The 19,457-nt window shown below is 38.4% G+C and overlaps 2 protein-coding genes across 3 annotated transcripts in view; one reads left to right on the top strand and one right to left on the bottom strand.

Annotated features, from left to right (window-relative positions):
• LOC113044397 (rap guanine nucleotide exchange factor-like 1) overlaps positions 1–3,310 on the top strand; it is a 33,380-nt gene extending 30,070 nt beyond the window's left edge. The window contains exon 15 of the mRNA XM_026204363.1: positions 1,310–3,310. Within this exon, the coding sequence (XP_026060148.1) occupies positions 1,310–1,434 (125 nt within the window). The 3' untranslated portion in view covers positions 1,435–3,310. The remainder of the gene's footprint in view (positions 1–1,309) is intronic.
• Positions 3,311–3,460: 150 nt separating this feature from the next.
• LOC113044384 (neurabin-2-like) overlaps positions 3,461–19,457 on the bottom strand; it is a 34,764-nt gene continuing 18,767 nt past the window's right edge. For both annotated transcript variants that reach the window (XM_026204349.1, XM_026204341.1), the window contains exons 3-11: positions 14,863–14,995; positions 13,667–13,787; positions 12,510–12,614; positions 11,294–11,429; positions 8,449–8,592; positions 8,222–8,275; positions 7,847–8,076; positions 7,628–7,724; positions 3,461–6,639 (exon numbers count right to left, since the gene is read on the bottom strand). In XM_026204349.1, the coding sequence (XP_026060134.1) occupies positions 6,586–6,639; positions 7,628–7,724; positions 7,847–8,076; positions 8,222–8,275; positions 8,449–8,592; positions 11,294–11,429; positions 12,510–12,614; positions 13,667–13,787; positions 14,863–14,995 (1,074 nt within the window). In that variant the 3' untranslated portion in view covers positions 3,461–6,585. The remainder of the gene's footprint in view (positions 6,640–7,627; positions 7,725–7,846; positions 8,077–8,221; positions 8,276–8,448; positions 8,593–11,293; positions 11,430–12,509; positions 12,615–13,666; positions 13,788–14,862; positions 14,996–19,457) is intronic.

The following is a 19,457-nucleotide window of genomic DNA, read 5'->3' as shown; positions in this document are numbered from 1 at the left end:
ACGTATCGAGGCCAAAGGGCATCGATTTAAATAGATACACTGCAGCCATTGACATTTGTAAGATCATGCAGAGCTCCTCCTGCCACCGTTTCTCTTACAGCAGGTTTGAACTCGGATTTGAGACTTAATGACTCTGTAATTGTCTCTAATGCGCTCCTGCTGACAAAGTGTCAACGGAAGCAGGCTGCAGATGATCTCAGATCAGTTCTGTGATCTCTATTATTGTTAGAAAGAAACAAACTCAGAGGAAATTAAGTAAGTCTCCAGTGTTGCTTCAAGACTTTGATGAGACGCACATGCAAATAGTCATTTTTCAGCTTGAAATTCCTTATAGGATTTAAGATTAAGTCTAAGATGAATTGATATGGGCTCTGCTATCTACATTTTTTTTTTGTGTTATCCTAAGCTATTTTTAGGAAACATCTGAGAAAAAATTGCATAAATGAAACATGACCTCAACAAAAGATGAATGTACACTAAGGTTCAAAGTTTGGAGTCGACGCGATTTAAAAAAAATGTTTTTGAGAGAAAACTCTTATGCTTAGCAGTGCTGCATTTTTACAATCAAAAGCACTATAAAACAGTAATATTGTGAAGTCTAATTTTCAGCATCATTACTCCAGTCTTCAGTGTCATATAATCATTCTAATAAGGGAGATATATATATATATATGTATTTGAAATAGAAAATGATTCTAGCAGCATAGGTCAAAGTAAATGAGCGGTTGGTCTCGGATGTGTGTGAAGCTGCATCCGTCTCTCCATAACTTGAGTGACAGCTGAATCTGATGCAGAGGCGGAGCGACAGATTTTTTTGTCTTGAGATCAGAGAGGACAATGTGCAGCTATTCATAGCAACTGAAAGAGCTGTTTTCCTTCCTCCTGCTTTCTCTCTCTCTCCCTCTCTCTTTTTGAAAAGTGTGGCTTAGCAACGGATGCTGTGTGTGTGTGTGTATGAAGTCAGGTCAGCTGGACTTGAGTGTTTGTGATCATGTATGCTGGTATCTCAGCTCTACCACGCCACCATGTGTTCAGCCACAGTATCACCTCTAAATCAATACATATATTCCTCTGCAGCTTACAGTAGTTATTGGAGAAAGCTGTCATCATTTGCCCAATTTAGGACGACTTGTGAGGATTGGACAACCCTGCCATCAAAATTTTTTACAGCTAAAAATCTTAATTGTGTGATTGCAATTTTAGCTCTAAAATTTAAATAAATTATTTTAAATAATTAGTTTGTAGTAAGTTATATCTATTAAAAACAGTTCCTTAATTGATTTCTTTTTCTTTTTCTGTCTTTCTCAAGCAATGGAAGCCGAGCCGTCCCCCTCTCACCTCCAGACAAAAGCATATGTTCGGCAACTGCAGGTCATCGACAATCAGAACCTGCTTTTTGAGATGTCCAGCAAACTGGAGCCAAAAGACATGTGAAGGGACCAAGCGTACCTACAAGCCATAGTTCCCACCAATAAACCCCCACACCCAACCCTTCATTCACCATTGTCACAGATCAACCCAGCTGGGCTGTCAATCATCTCAGGCTCCGCCTACAAATCATCAAACGAGGAAGCTTGTTCATGAAAATGGTGTGAATAGTGCTTTGAGTGAGTCTGTGTCAATGTTAATTATGACCACGCATAGTGGTCTGGATTCATTTCTATTTTGTATTTTTTCCTGGCTGTTCATGACTGAAGGGAAACCTGTTCTGATTGCACTGCCATCAGTTGAACTGAACCATAACGGAATAAGCTTAATCTGTACAACCTGTCATCCAGGCCTTCAGAAACACAGACTGCATTTTGGCCATTCATGACCCCTAAAATACACGAGACAATCTGACCTCTTGAACTCTGACCTTTGGTCAAACTTGGCACTTACTGCAACTCTGTGCAATTGTTTGCAGTCATTTGATGTTAGTGTTCTGAACAATATGGATCCCCAGCCATCAAAAATGAGTCCCGAATCCAAGACAAGCTCCAACGTACAGCATAGTCTTTAATGAACCTGAGTAATGTAAATGATGAAGTCAGAATATATATATATATATATATAATTTAATTAAACTGGTCTTGTTTTAAGGATGTTTAGATAGAAAAACAAGACTAATAATTTTTTGCAGCTTTGAATCCAAATTAAACCTTGCTGTTAATTTCTTAAAGATTAGTTACAGAGCAGAAAAACTGACCAGATGCAGTATTTTGTAATGCAGTTTGCCCTTGTGTTATGGTGAAAGGGCCTGGTGTGAAGTTAATTCTCATAATAAATGGAAAAGTGTCTATTTGCACCCAAGTTTTTCTCCAGAAGGATCCCAAGCTGAAAACGGGCTCTGTACGGGACGACTTGTCTTGGATCGGACTCTCTCAGGATCTCCTCCTGAGGTCACACAAGGGACTGCACTGTACATATGTCATGTAAATAGCAAAAATAAATATGAATATGACTCTATTTTATGTAAGAGCTATGAGATGGACTCTCAAGATGAATATTTGTTTTGTAAATCTAAGAAAAAAACATACGTGTACAGTTTAAAAGGCGACGTCCCAGACAGAGTCTGTGGTTTGCGATGAAAGAATTGTATAGCATATTCACTGGTTTCTGTTGTTTCGGTTTGATATTATTTCTTATCCATTACAGATGACTTGTACATATCCTCTGTTTTGGTTGCATATTTTTTTTTTGCATTGTCTCCAATGGATGAATTGTACAGCATGTGGGTGGTTTAGTTGGATTTTGCAGTTTTACTTTGGTCAAAGTTTCTCATTTGTTTCTGGTTGATCTTTTTAAAGCGGGTATTCTCTTCTCGTTTTTTTGGTTTTGTACAGAACTCCGTGTTTACAGTGCGATTATCTGAAACGCAGACATGTCCAGTGAAAGACACTTTTTTTTCTTGACATGAGTCAAAGATGCATCTAAAATAAAGCCTCTTGTGATGAGCTCTCCAGACGCTCGGTCTCAGTAAGAGTGTGTATGTGCATGGTGCAAGAATAGTGTTTTATTTGATATTTCTTAAAACCTAAAGGCTTTCTAGCCAAAGATTTTAAAATGATGACTTTTAGACCTTGTTGGTAAGTATAATCAGAGCTCTCGAGCTTCATATTACTCTCGTTTTTTGCTCAAGTCAAACAAGACCAGGGGCCAGTTGCATAAACAGTCATTAAGTTAAAATGTCTTGAAATAATAATAATAATAACAATGAAAATGGAATAGCAGAAATAATTACATATCCAGACATACTGATATCACAGAAGCAATACATTGTTATTTTTTTTGCCAGTTTTTGTGCAAATTAAAATGTTTGTGATGTACAGACAAATTATGACTCTGTGGTCTCCTGTATGTTTATATGAATGAATAATTTTTCAATATATTACTAACGCTATTCAACTTAACACACGACAGCAACTCTCTTTCTCATCGATCGCACATTGACTTTCAAAACAGACACAATTTCAAACTGTTGCTCAGCACACTTCTGCATTTATTATGACAGCACTTATGCAATTATCAATCATGATGATGCCGTTTATTTCATATGAGGAACATCTGCCTCTGGTTCATGTAGCGATTTACATGGCGGGGTGAAAAAACAAAAAACAAGTAATTAAAACAGTACAGAGGAAATGGAGTCGAGTTCGTTAAACAACTATTAAATCAGGGTTCCTGCTTTATGTTAGGTGTCAGACAAATGTGCCAGTGTCACAATTACAGCAATTACCCTCAAATTACAAAACTGTGGCATTTGGAAACACTTCTTTTTCTTCTCCAATATAGTTCCAAGCAAGTTGCTGCTTGTTTAACGACACAGCTACGTAACCTCTTCAAACATGTTATCTGTACTCATCTTATTATTATTATATGAAGTACACTGTAGGACACCAAAAATAAAGAGGAACTTACTATTACACCAGCAAAAGTGAGGAGAGAAACACAGCTCTGTCCTGTACATGGAAGCAAATTCATTTCATTAAAGGCAGCAGCTAAGCTAAGCTAAGCTAAAATGTGAAAATTTAAAAGCGTTTATAAGATTCAAAGGGTCCTTTACCTCCAAAACTGTGCCACTGTCTGGACATCCATACACATGGTCATCATGTACTAGTCAGCACATTACAATATTACATTTCAGATAACAGAGGCTCACAGTAAACAGAACTATACACAGCAAATAAGACCGTTTTATTCAGATATCTTTGCTGAGGTCCTTGTCAAGCCAGAGGGCTTTCTTACGTATGGGAATTCAAGGTTTCCTTGACACTGTGCAAATAAAAGAAAAGAAATCCCTCAATATGGCTTTATTATATACATTTACTGCTGCATTAATCATTGTGGAATCATTTTAATTTCTCAAACACCATTCTGCACTTGGTTGCTAGATAACAGGTGTCTATTTGGGTTAAAGAGTTAAACTACGAGCAGTACAACTGAGAAAATAGTCCCATCTTTAACAGAGCGAGAATATAATTTCCAGTCAGTGCTTGTTCTCGCTTGCTTGGACAATTATTTTAGGTGACTATGACAAGGAAAGTCAGACTTAAACTCAGTCTAACTGTGGTTTATTAGGATGATTGAAGTTCATGTAGGTTAGCAGAATAGCAGTGACTTTAAGATTCCTATTATATGACTTTCCTACCAACTGTTTCAAAAAACTCCTCAGTGTTACCCTGTTGCTTGATCAACATGACGCTCAATCGATGTAAGACAGAAAATTACTTGTAATATTAAAAATAAAAACAAAAAACCTAACGAACGGTCACATATACAATGTGAACAGTTCGTAAAAAGCTGAACGACAAATAATTCAAGGAGGTAAATGGGAAGAACTACAATACTCTTTAAGGTTTTCAATACTAAGCTGGGAATATGGGTTTTTTGGCATTTGAAAAACCAACTTGAATCTCTTTCATTAATATGGTTGACGTGAGAAGCCCAATAGTTAAAATAGGACACAACTATACGATTGAACTAAAGAAAATGACCTGCACTCCACGAACTGGGCACTGTTCACACAGAAGACGTTCTGTTGCGTAAATACAGTTTAACTAAAGGAGAAGAAAGGAACGCAGGGTTCACACTTGACAGTCTCTTACAAACGCGAAGCTCATATGTTTTGCGTAAAAAAAAAAAAAAAAAAAAAAAAGCAACGCAGTAGAATGTAACCCTTACATTTACGTGGGGTTGGTTGAACCAAAATGCCTTTTTCGTTTTCACTGCTCTACTTTTGTGTAAACGTGTGCTAGATGGACGTGATCCACCTTTGCACTGGCGTCTTGTGGCTTTTTCAGCATCTTGCACATGTAACTGCATTTTGCTCCAATTACAGTTGACACGTCTCAAAACGTTTTTGTGTGGAGAGGGGAAAACACAGGTTCAGTGTGAATTGCCCCCAAGAGTGGCTTAATGCGAGTTTAACAACTCATATCTGCTTGTGTCCTACGAATGAGGCTCAGCATCTCGAACATGCTAACTTAAAACCGTATAATTAAACTCTCAAATTCCTTCAATTGCCGTGTCAAAATTCCAGTTTTCCCAGGAGGACAAACTCATTTAAAAAGAACAAAAGATCCAACTACAAGGGGATTCCTCATCATAGTATAGGGGACGATAATACTGAATAAATCCACGTCCATCAGGAGAGAGGAGAGGAGGATGGACATGACTTTAGGATTCTCCTGGACTCTATAGTACAATCTGAGTGCACTTACATCGGCGTAAACACACGACGAGTCTGCTTTAACAGAGAGGGCTGGACAAAGGTTGTGGGTAGCAATAAAACAAGGCCATATTTCTGATGAATGCAGAAGCAGTCTTTCTCTGATGTGTCGGAGAGTCAGACCACGTTGCAGGGCTGATCGAGGCACATGAGCACTGCACCGACACCACAAGCACTGAAGAAATCATCACCCAGAAGCCCCTACTCATTCTACACTTTCATTTACAAAAAAAGCAAACATGAGAAGCCCCTGAATGCTAACTGTAAATGTTCAGGATTACACTTTTCACACCCAATTTTGTCCTAAAAAGGCTATTTTGCCATGCAAAAACTGGACCGTTTTCACTGTATTATTTGCGTAGATGTGAAAAGTAAAGCCCTTACGCCGTTCCTCCCCCCAGCACATTGCTTAAGCGATTTTAATATTTAAATATATGCCAGAATATGTACAAACAGTCCTCTTGTCAGTCACTGCTATACAGGCCGCCTCTCGCTCAGATCCTACACTGTGGGCATGCCATCTTTGTCCAGCAACCGTTTCGTGTTTCTCCTGCAAGCATGTGAGTGAACATTTATTAACGAAGAGGTTCTACATTCCTGCCGAGAGCAGAGAGGCTTTAATACTTTTAAGGGCGCTTAAAAAGAAATGGAGAAGACGACTAACAAATGACTATAAAAAGGGCCTCCTGATGGCTTGACGTCCCTCAGGTGTCTGGTACGGTGTTTGTTTTGTCCCCTCTTTGTCCCCGGTAACATCCCCTCGGCATGTTTCCTGTAGTTCATCAAGCTCTTCAGGTCATGGAGGGAAAATGTGGTCGGAGGGTAGAGTGGGCGGCGTTCCTGTCGTTCTCTCCATCATTTCCACAGCGGAAGGTTTACGACGGCTCCAAGCTCTTCAGAGCACCGACCTTTGACTCCAAGTCTGTGAGCTGAGATGGGAAAAGATGGAAATTCAGGTCAGTTACACTTAATATCAACTTTTGTTTTTATGCAGACATTCCGGTTCAAACGTTTGGGGTTGTTAATACTTCTGAAAATGTATATGCTCACCAATGCTCCATTTATTTGATCACAGATACGGTAAAACAGCAATATCGTAAAATATTACTACAATAATAACTATAACTGTTTTCTATGCAAATATTTTTGACAAATTTGATTTATTCCTGTGATGCAAAGCTGAGTTTTCAGCATCAATCCTCCAGTCTTCAGCGTCACATGATCCTTCAGAAATCATTCTAATTCTAATCATGCTAAATTAATATCTTGTTCTCAAAAATAAATAAATAAATGACCCCAAATTTTGAACAATGCAATAAATGTAAACCCTTAGGACAGGTTCACACAATTGTTCCTTTCCCATGCATTATCTTCCCATTGTTTTCTTTGTGCTCTCTATGCTCACGTCTCGCATATTTTGCAGCATCTCATGCATGAAACGCCTCTGTAAAACTGAGGCGCTCAACTAAAAACAGAATTAATAATAGTGATTTTTCAGGTTTATTTCTATATTACAATTTAAAACAAAAACACAGTTAAGGAGGTTACATAAAATACTCTACAATACATTAAAAGCCAAGAAAAACAAACTTTAAAATCAGAACGTGTTTGAGCACTTGAGGCTCTTCCACAGTTTTGGTACAGCTACTGAAAAAGCCAGATCATGTCTCAGTTTTATTCTTGCACCTCTGATCTGAAGATCTGAATTCTGCACATAGACCGAAGGCTCGATTTGTAAGTAGATGCCTGTTTAAAGATTTAAAGACTAATTAAATAATCTTTAATTTAGAAGGCACCACTAATAAATGCAATATAAAACCAGTACTTGCATTCACCCTGTAAATCTCCCAGTGTAAATCTTGTAAATCTCCCATTGTGAGAGTGAATGAGTATAAATGGTTTCCTGAAAACACGCACCTTCTCCTGGAGGTTTTCTGTCTCCACCTTGTGGGTGGCCTCTGACTCCTCTTGTGCTCTGCGCTGGGCCGTCTCCTTCTTCAAATACTCAATCTCTCTGCATTAAGACACACACGTAAGCATTAAACCCTTCGAACATGCTTATTTTGTTTTGTGATCCTGATTTAAGTGATTATATTGAGTCTGGATTTGTTAATATCCCCAATGCCCTGCACTCACTTCTGCTGGTACTCTTTGATGAGGCGTTTGGCTTTGCTGTACTTGCGCTCCAGTGCTTGGTACTGCGCCTGTGTCTCTTTCAGGTGCTCGTCCACCGCCTGGCACAAGCTCTGAGCCTCCATCCAATAGCCCTCCAACTTCTCCATCCGCTCCTTATTCTCTCTCACCGTCTGCTCCAGCTGAGCCCTCTCCATCCGCCAGCGCAGCTTATCCTGCTCGGCGTGAGCCAGCTGGAGAGAGACAGAGAGACCGTCACGAGGGCAAGTAAAGGTTGTTTTAAGATCTCTTACAAATGTTTATTACTCTGAAACTTTAAAGCAAACGCAAGCAAATAAAACGGCATGTACAAGTGATGTCTGGGACGGAGAGTCATACCTTCTTCTTGAGCTGCTGGATCTCAGCCTGGGTCACGGCATGTTTTATCTGGAGCTGGAGACACAGAGATGCACATTTCTTTTTTGATTACTGAGTTCATACAGATATCTACAAACAGTTCAGTATTGGAGCTTTACTTCACATTAGAACGGCACATTGCACTTTTTTTTCTGGTCATGCGTCTGTAAGTCGTCAGCTTTAGAAGTTTTCTTGTGTGTCCCACTGACCTCCTTAAACTTGTGTGTAAGTTTCTCAGGGTCCATCTCCACAGGAGAGAGCATGTCTTCATTCTCTGCCAGGTCAAACACCTCGATGGCATTAGGGAACATGGGGCTCGTCTCTTCTTCTTCATCGGTGGCATATTCGCCCGTCTGAACATGAGAAAGAAGAGACATTGATATTGAGACCCGTGCTGATTTCAGTGAAGCTGAGATAAGTATATCTGAGCTCAATCAATTCATGGATTTTAAAGCTAAAGAGATTTCTGTATCAGACATTTGATAAGGATTCTTGACTTAAATGACTCGGGCATGTGTTGGTTTCTGATTAGTGTGTTGGTAACATTAACCACTAGATGTCAGAGTTTAGTTAGGCAGAAACCAACTGGATCAAGGGGAAACACATGCCAGGACATTGTAAAAAACCCTGTGACTGGCCAACCACCATTTTGAATTGACTGCAGCTGCAGGGAGAAGTGAAGGAGAGTAGAAGCAAACGGACAGAATTGCAACCACGCAAAACAGTGATGTGCCACATCTGAAATGATTTGGGAGCGGTTGAGAACATCTCGGACCATAAACAAAACATACAAAGCCTCTTGGGAGTTTCTGAGGATCACCCCCATGAAAGCATGTCCCAACACATCTGAAATAAAACGTGTTCTCCACATCCTAAAACTGCAATTACTCTGACCTCAAAAGGCTCCCTAAGAGCCACTGCAAATACAGCACGATCACAAACATGCTTTTAACAGTGGACTTCCCCTCATATTGGGACATGAGCAAGCAAACTCCCTCACGATGACTTCCTGTCTGGATGAGTGAACGCAGTGCAAACTCTCATCAGTTAATGACACATGACACAATCACTTGGTGAACATCTCGATTCCTCTGAAGAAACCTTTTCTTTTAAATGACCTTTTCAATTGGTCAGTTTTGTATGTTAGTATCAGTTCAGCATCAAGTGATACAATTAATATTATTTGCAATAAAGAGTGGAAATCAAATTACTACAGTATATACAGTTGAGTATATATATAACTGTATTATATATATATATATATATATATATATATATATATATATATATATATATATATATATATATATAGTTAACATGAATGCTCTATAAAATGTCATTTACTTACCACTTGTCACCAATACAGCCAATGACATAGAAAATCTTTTAGAAATTCCATTGTAAAACAAAATTTTCTCAGCAAACTGAAGTACAAAATACTTTAGTTAAAGAATATATTTTCAGATCAAATATTTATTTTTCATATATTATTATATACATTATTTCATATAGATAAAGAAATGAATGTAAAACATTATAACATGTCTGATACATATAAATATAAATACTGCATTATTAATAAACTTTAAATATATATATTAATCAATATTTACTTAAATTATGTCACCATTTATTATAATTATTTTATATTAAGCTTGAGGTCAGCACATTTTTTAAAAATGGTCTTACAATTAAAAAAGCTGCATTTATGTAATGAAAAAAATAATGTAATCAAAACTGTAAGGTTTTAAAATATTACATTTTAAAATAACAGTTTTTTAATTTTATTATATTTTAAAATATATTTTATTCCTGTAATACCACTAGCAGTCATTACTCCAGTCTTCAAAATTCATGCTGATTATTAAAAGAAACATTTCTCATATTTTTTCAATATTCTTCTGTGAATATAAGATTCAAAAGGACAACATGTATTTGAAAAAGTTTACATTGTAAATGTCTTTTCTATCACTTTTGATCATTAAGTATACATACAGGAGAGAGGACGGGCTTCTGTATTTATAAATATATTTTGTCATTCTGTCTCCCCAAGTCCATGCATCGGTTTGAGCTCTGCAATGTGGGTGAAGCAGTAGTTTCGGCACCTCTCAAATGTTAAAACGACATCAGACTGATGTGAGCTCAGTGTTGCAGAGGAGAACGCACTGAGAGAGCACTGAGCTGGCAAACCTAGCTGCGAGACGCACTGCCGTGGCATTCTGCCTTCACTTTCACACCCAAGATCTCCAAGAATACAGACTGCAAGAACTATCGAATTATTAATCAATTCCCCTCACACCATGCCAATGTGAGCAGGTGTGGAGGACAATTAGGAGACATGTACAGCACTGTGATTTCATGATTCCTGATTGTTGACGGTGTGTGTGTGTGTGCACACTGGATGGGTAAAATGCAGAGCACGAATTCTGAGTATGGGTCACCATACTTGGCTGTATGTTAAGTCACTTTCACTTTCATTCCTGAAAGAGTGTCTCAGTGAAGAAACAATCTGTGACAAACCGCCTTCCACTGCATGCAACCAAAATCACTTTAATAACCCATCATTAAGGGGTACAGCTAGATTAAATTGCAATTAAATTGTATGTGACATATGCAATACACAGAGTGCCACGCAACTGGAGGCAAAATAAGAGATATTCTAGAGGTTCTATAAAACCTACAAACTAAAAATATATCTGCATTTAAAACATCCGAAGTGCACACACACAGAGCAGTGCACACACACACACACACTGTGAACACACACCCGGAGCAGTGGGCAGCCATTTATGCTGCGGCGCCCGGGGAGCAGTTGGGGGTTTGATGCCTTGCTCAAGGGCACCTAAGTCATGCTATTGAAGGTGGAGAGAGAGAGCTGATCATGCACTCCCCCACCCACAATTCCTGCCGGCCCGAGACTCGAACTCACAACCCCTCGATTGCGCAAACACGCAGTGCATATATTTATTTAATGAAGTCCCATGTTACTTACACTCAATCCATCTATCACAAATCAAAAAAAGTGCAATCATCGTGTATCCGATGAAGCTTTACCTCTTCGTCCTCTTCCATGTAGGGGTTGTAGCGTTGCTCCATCATTTCTCTCTGCCATTTCTCCTGCTCCAGAGTCTGCTGGATCAGCTGGGCCACCTCACTCTGTTCCCCCGGCTTCTCCCGGCCAATCACAAACCTGCAACACAAACACCAGCCAATCAGACCTAGTGGACTAGCTGTCATTCCTTAAGTGAGTTCTCCACTGTTTTCAGGTGTGATGATTAACAGGAAGAAAAGATCTGCATTATGCAGCCTAAAAGGCTTGTAAACTTCATCACCATCCTGCTCGATGCTTTCAACTGCATCCTATTTAAAAGTGACTGATTGTCAGTCGCTTCTGTGCTGAGGTATTCCACAAAAATAAAAGTTATTATTAAACGTGTTCACTCCCACTGGACTTAAGCTTCGTCTATTAATCACATTTTCCATTTCCCGGCGCTACAATCAAGCACCATCCATGCCTCGCCAGAAGAGCTTAAGAGAAAACAGGACGCAAATGCGTGAGCTTGTTTGAAATGCTACCCAATCCCTCATCTTGACTGAAGATACAATCACACAGGTCAAAAAATCAAAGTAATAAAGCATTATTAGAGATGATAATGAATCAGTGTACATCTAATGCCAAATGAGATGACAGAAGATAATGCTGGATTAAATAGAGAAATTAAATTCTAATACACTAAAGCCTGAGGTCTACCTGAATATGATAATAATCTAATGAACATATAGCTTTTTAATTATTATTATTATATTTTTTTAATTGTTTGGATACAGAAATAAAGAAGTGTGGCATTGGTCTAGATATTTTTTAAGTATTTTTGTCATATGTAATTCTATCACACACACATTACTGTTTCAGATCACGAAGATGAAAATTTTTTAATAGGAAATGAATGCTTTTATTCAGCAAGGACACAATAAGCTTAGAAAAAGATAAAATAAATGCATGTTAATAAAAAGAATGATTTCTGAAGAATTGTGTGACACTGAAGAGAAATGGGTGGCAAAATGACTTAATTAAAATATATTCAAATATAAAAAGGTAATTTTAAATGTAATACTAATCAACACAATTCATGTTATGATTGTATTTCTAAATAATAAAAAAAAAACTTTAATAATAAAAAATAAAATAAAATAAAATATGAGCAGGCCAAACCTTGACCTGTGAGATCCTAGATGAAGTTTCAATGAGAAAGTGGTTTCATTTCCTTACTTGACAGTGCCGCTGGTGTTCCTTAGGACCGTTGCAGCGAAATTCTGGGTCACGCCCACCAGACTGGTTCCATCCACCTCCACGATCAGGTCATTCACCTGGATCCTACCAAGAAGAAAAATAACCAGCATAACAGCTCAGGGAGGAAAAGAAAAATGGCTGCTACACCTTGGGCCAAGACACTGATCAATCTCATCACTATACGTGTAAAGGAACTGACAAAAGGAATCATTTATTCAGTCTGAAAGCTGAACTAAACCTCTTCTTGTATTCCAAGCCGTTAAAATGATCGATCCATCCTCTCAGTCTTAAACATGTCAATCTATCCAGCCCCATCCAAAACCGTCCCCTGTGTTTGATAAACAGCAGGAGGACCAATGAGAGTGAAGGTGAGGTCCTTTCAGAGCGCAAAGTGTCTGTCCCACTCAATATCTAAGCACTTCTGTCACACGTGTGGCGACAGCTCGTTTCGGCATTGGTTTATTCGATTTTTATATCTCCTGTGGCTTCCAGGCCCACTGTTTTTTTTACTGTCATGCCAAAATGAGAAAGAAGCCACTGCAATGCAGCAAGAACCTACTGACTCAAGACCGGAGAGAAATGTTATGAGTTTTTATTAAGATTGCTAACACTCGCTGAATCTCCTGCGATCAAAATGAACGTCAGAAGCAAAAGTGGTCTTCTCTAGGCCGAACTGCTGTTATTTCTCAAAGCTCTTGAGCTTGACGGATAGAAGTAGCTTCTCTGTGACCTCCATGACTCACTCCAGGGCCTGAAGAGCTCAGATGCCATTGCAAGGTCAGATTCTACTCATTATAGATCGATAAATAGCATCCCTCCATCCATACACATGCGTGTTGACTACATACTCGATCAAGAATAACTCCAGGTGCACTTCTGTTTTATAGATACAAAACCATGAACACTATTCATTTTGACAAAAGCATAAATGTCATATCATATTATATCAGTCTAATGCATGATCCTCACAGTTTCCACTGCATGCCTGTGTCTTTGGTATTTAACCCTTTTTGCAGACTGACGAACGCAGATGTCCAAGGAGTAATAAATGGCAGAAGGTAAAGGAATCCCAGTATATTTTCAATCTCGTTTTCACTCATATAAATCCCACTCTATCCTGTAATTCTCCGACTGACCTTCCGTCTCGGTGGGCGGCTCCTCCTTCCGTCACTGTCTTGACAAAGATTCCCAGTTTTTCCAGGCCCATGTCCGCACCAGCACCCATCCCGATGATGCTGATTCCCAATCCGTCTTTATCTGACCGGAAGGAATCACAGCGTTACGGTTTACATGACTTCTCATAAGTGAACACAACATCAAGCATTAGTACACAGAGGTACAAGTAAGACCTCCGAGCTATGGCAGATGGGAAACTTTGAATAAAGGATGACAGAAATCTTTTAACTTTTTCTTTAAAACTTTTAACCAGGAAGAAATGAAGTCTATAGACTGTAATGCTGTGGAAATTACCCAAGCAGTCATATGATCAATATAACAAAACCTTCTTTAAATCAGTGTTGCTATTATTAATTCAAGTTTTGGGGAATTAAAATAAAGCTGAAATAAGATTAAATATAAATATTTGATGGAAAAACTTTTAGAAATTAGAGATTTAACCTAGACCGCTAACTGAAATGAATACGTTTTGCTAAAACTAAAACACAAATAAATTAAAGCTATATGGAAATATAAAAAACTAAACAAGAATTAAAAAAAAAAAGCTAAACTAAAACTAAACTAAAACTAAAACTACAATTTTAAATGAAAACCACAAATCTAAAAATAAAAGCTAATTCAAAATAGTATTATATACTAAAAAAATGGTAAATGTGCACTTCAATAGAGATTTAAGGCTTTTAGACGGCAATAACTTAAATATTAGGATAATGAGCTGGAATTAGTATGGGACTTATCCTGTGACTGTAAATCATTTGAGCAGGTTTTAAGATTATAATTATTTAGCAGTTATAAATACATTTGACTCCAAATAATCCTCTTGAAGTTATATCGTTCTTAATCACTTCTTTTCAGCCCAGAGCGGTTATAACTGTAATATTCCCACTGGAATATAAAACTCCACAGCTGAACACAATGCCTCTATGTCTATGCTGTGATATTCGGTATCTATCGTAACCACCAGACCGCTTTAGGAGACAGGGCCCGACCCCTCCGATTTTCTAATCAGGAAAAGCTGCTTACTTTACGGATCAAAACAAGCTGCTTCAGTCAGTTTGTTTGGAAACAGGAAGTTAAGGACCCTCAAGATAACATGTCACACAGGCTCTAAACACACATGGTTTAGTCAGGAAATCTCCATCAGCGGCTCGAGTACCTTTCTCCAGCTCGACGGGGAAAAGGTCCAGTCTCTCCACCCTCTTCTCCAGTTCATACTCGGCCGAAGCCGCCATGGGGTCGACCTCATCATTACGCCTGTCGTAGTCCTCGTTCGAGTATGTGGTGAAAACCTGGGAAAACGAAGCCAAAAAGCTCAAGTTTAATGTATAGAGTAGTTTAATTTGTGTTTTTGCTTTTCTCTGTAAGTCATCCTCACTGACAGTAATAGAGCAGGTCAATTACTGTAAGAATTATGAATTAATTAACACTTGCTGTCTGGAGACTTGGGTTCAGATACAGGTCACAATTGCTGAAAATGGTTTCACTGGGCAACAGCAGATGGAGTACAAGTTTTTAAAAATTGGTATGAAAAATTTTGTCTATAGCAGACAGTACAGAAGTACAGATTCATAATAAACAAGATCGAAGAGCTTGTAAATTGTAGTTGTAACACGTGCCAAATGGTTTCACATGGACTTGAAAAAATTTGTTTTTCAAGAAATTATCATATATTTATGGTAATATAATAATAATAATAATGGATCAAAATAATCATAAAACATTTTAAAATAGCATTAAAGTAGTTTTTAGTCAAGTACATTTTTCACAAATATTGTTATTTACTTTGAGGAGTCACATTATGTGATATTTTAAAAGCTGAAATATCCTTGCGTGTCATAAAAAGGCCAAATGATCTGATATTATGATATGATGGAGTGAAGGGGTCAAACGTAGCATGGGCAGTTTCATGTCATGACTTCAACAGTCCTCAAAAAAATAAAAAATAAAAAAATTGCAAAAACAATGATTTCATCAGAATACAAAGTTATTACTTGAATGGCTATCAATGGAGAAAGCAGCTTTCCGTGTCCAGATGCTGCAGTTCTGACCTCCACCAGCAGGCGCTAATTGGGCCGTGCTACTAACACGCCAAACAATGTCAGACAGATGGAGTGTAGGGCAGACAATCGTTATTTTAAAGTTTCATTTGGTGCAGCTAGTGGAAATTACACCTTTTGGAAAACAGTCCAGATCTGAAGTCATCTTCTTTCAGTGAAGATGTTTTTTTCTCTCTCTATAGCTCTGGGCACCACTTACTGTGCAGCTAAAGCAGCAGTTTATACAGATATAGTCATGCATCATGTTCTCTGTCAGAGAGAACAGGGCCCTGAAACCACAACAGCATAAGGGTGCACATCCGTGGGTGCACTTATATGCTGAGAACTACAACAGTAAGCCGGAAAAAAACTAGTGCCATTCTATATAAAGAAGCATAGTTTACCCACGAGTCTTGTGTACATCTACTGAATATCTGTTGGTTACAGCTTCCTGTTTAGGGTCGTCTTTGATCTAAGCATATTTTCGTTCTTACTAAAGCCCATGTTACAAGCACTGAGGGGGAGTAGCAAAATACAGGAAGTCACTCTTTCCATTTGACACTACTTGACAAGAGACAAGAGTTATTCATTCAACAGATTCATTCAAAAATGTAGACTTAGGGACAAAACCAGAACTGTCTTGGTGAGTAATCATTGAAACATTCAATCAACCCTATCATTTAGCACATTTGTTCAAAAATATTGAAAGATTCGGTGCTGCTCACTATTAATAACAGCAGTCTTACTCATACATCATTTCAATATGTAATATTATGTGATTAATCCATTACTTGCCAATTTTTTTTTACATGATGATAGATTTGAAAAGAGTTTCAAAACACATCCCAAGTTTAGAAATATATTTATTACGGTCATGTTGAAATCTGACTAGATTTTTCCTTCCACCATCCATCGTTGTTGTTTAATGTAGATCACAAAGTTAAACATTCATTCTGAAATAAATTCTGACTAATGACATAAACGTATTTCAAACAAGGCGAAGTTTTACAGATAAATGATTAAAAAAACCTCCCCTCCCCTCGTTTCTTTTTTTTTTCTTTCTGATCTGTTCCCATTCTACTGCAAATCATGATCATATCAAAAAATGCTGATGGACGAAATGTTGGAACAGTAGCTCTAACACAAGCAGTAGTGATCATTCCCCAATCTATCTCTCTGGTGCTGCTCTCTTTTTCTTGGAAAACTTCAGAAAATTATGCACATAATAGTGGGGTACATGAGGACATAATGCAGCAAAATTGCAGGCATTTATTTTTCTTTTCATTTTTGTTTAGTCATTTTCAACTTCCTCATCCCACCCCATCCTACTGCGCTTGTGTCTTTCACAACCACTCACTTCCTCTTGTTTCATCTCCCTCTTTTCATCTACTCACCCTGTACATTATATTCTATCATTCCTTTCATTTTAAGGAACGGTTTACCCCCCTAAATGAAAAGGTTTTCATTTACTACTTCCTTTTCTTTTGTGGAACTCAACAGTTTGCGCAGGTCTTTTAGATACGCAGACAGTTCACTGACAAAAATGACCTAAAACAAACAAACAAACAAACAAAAAAACATAAAAGATTCTATGAGTGAATCATGAATGAATATCCCAAAAGAACTACCGTATTTTCCGGACTATAAGTTGCACTTTTTTTCATAGTTTGGATGGTCCTGCGACTTATAGTCAGGTGCGACTTATTTATCAAAATTAATTTGACATGAACCGAGAGAAATGAACCAACAGAAAACATTACCGTCTCCAGCCGCGAAAGGCAGTAGACGGTAATGTTTTCTCTTGGTTCTTGGTTCTAAATGAATGTGACTTATAGTCCAGTGCGACTTATATATGTTTTTTTCCTCATCATGATGTATTTTTGGACTGATGCGACTTATACTCAGGTGCGACTTATAGTCCGAAAAATACGCTACCTCAAAAAAGCTTTAATTACATAGCGGAGGGGGAGGGGCTACCAGACTCCGATTATGAATGACAAAATAACCTAATAATCCTACATTACATGGTTGAGTGCATAAGTACATACACAGCGTATAAGTGCAGTGTATAGAGCCTTACAGCTATTGAATATAGCGCATGAGTCATATTGACTTTGTTAACTGCCATTTTTGGATCTGAACAGCTATTGTCGCTATGAAGCGAATGGAAAGGACCAGAGAGAATATTCTTCAAATATCATCTTTTTTCACTCTACAGAAGAAATAAAGTCATTCAGGTTTGGAATGACAGGGAAATGAGTACGTTACCAATAAAGTATCTCTTTAATTTCTCAAAACACCAAATAAAATGGAATTTTACATGTTATAATTGAGGTCCAAGGTCACCAGCTCCAGCTTTAAACCCAGTCTACCTGCCATCTAGACCACCTAGATACAGCTACCATCAGGATTTTCCAGCACAGCTAGATTTAGTGTACCACATCACCGTTTTATTTCTCTCTCACACCTCCTCACGTCTCTTCTCTGGGTCACTCCTCCCGTCCTCAGATTGCTGCATCTCTCATCTCTCAGCAGGTCGGAGCACCCTCACTGTGAATGCCATAGGCCTGCTCACATGTCTCTGTCTCCATGGCAATGGCCCGGATTGGCGATTGTAGTTATGACGTTGTGTCACCCCCCACCCCCCCACATTCTCTCCCTCCCCCTCCTCTCTCTTTATTCCTGTCTCCGTCTTGATGGTTGTGCAGTGCAAATGTATTTAATGATGACATCATGTCAACCTTGCCTGCATCACTGTATATGAAATTCCTGACTAAAGTTGAATAAGATAAAATGCCATAAATTGGAATTCTGGGATCTCTGGATTCCAGCACACAGATGTGGTCAATCCCTGTCTTGTAGGCCTGGTCAAACAGCGCATGCCAGGTGCCATCTGTCTTAGGCTAGGAGTCTGTTCCATCTTTCTGTCTCTTTTTGGTGTCTCCCTTTTCTGTACCTCTCTCTCAGACGGAATGTTGGACGGGACGACAGAAATTCACAGGCCAGATGTGTCTGAAACACATGCAACCTCTGTGAACTCCTTCCTCAGAGCAGAAGAGAGTTCATAGTCTTTGTAGACCTCAGTCAGAGTTCATGCCACGCTTAATTTGATGCAAATGAAAACAAGGATTTGGCCGCATACCGGACGCACTAAATGGTTTGGGAAGTGATCAACTGAAATGAATCGTAACAGTGAATCCTTTAAATCAGGGATTTTGAAACTGGGGTCCAGGATCTTCCAGGTTTCTTGGGAGTCCAGACCCTCCCCCGAATAAATGGACAAATACATACAATGAAATACTTCTAAAAAGTTTGTAGTAGACCAACTGAAACTTTATAAAACCAACTAAATAGATGGTAGATTTGTGTTAAATGGTGAGAAGCCTCTTCTAAGGTACACATTACCACTATTTGAGTCTTGTGGCTCACTTCCCATCATTATTCTCACAATCAAAGACATTAGTGTCTAATGCCTTCTTGACGCACTATATGACACTAAAACAATAAATTACATGATGTGACAGATAATACTGCTAATATGAGCTCTAACCCGGACATGCATTTGCAGTGTGTGCATGTGGAATACAGCTGGTTTGATTGTGTGTTTTTGGCTCACACACTCTAAACTCTCACTGGTATACATGGGGACAGGGCAGAGTGTTAGCATTACACACACACACACACACACACACACACACACGCACAGTGAAACAAA

The sequence above is a fragment of the Carassius auratus genome, chromosome 3 (genome assembly GCF_003368295.1).
Source record: "Carassius auratus strain Wakin chromosome 3, ASM336829v1, whole genome shotgun sequence".
Classification (NCBI taxonomy): domain Eukaryota; kingdom Metazoa; phylum Chordata; class Actinopteri; order Cypriniformes; family Cyprinidae; genus Carassius; species Carassius auratus.
This window is presented reverse-complemented; position numbering and strand designations above follow the sequence as displayed.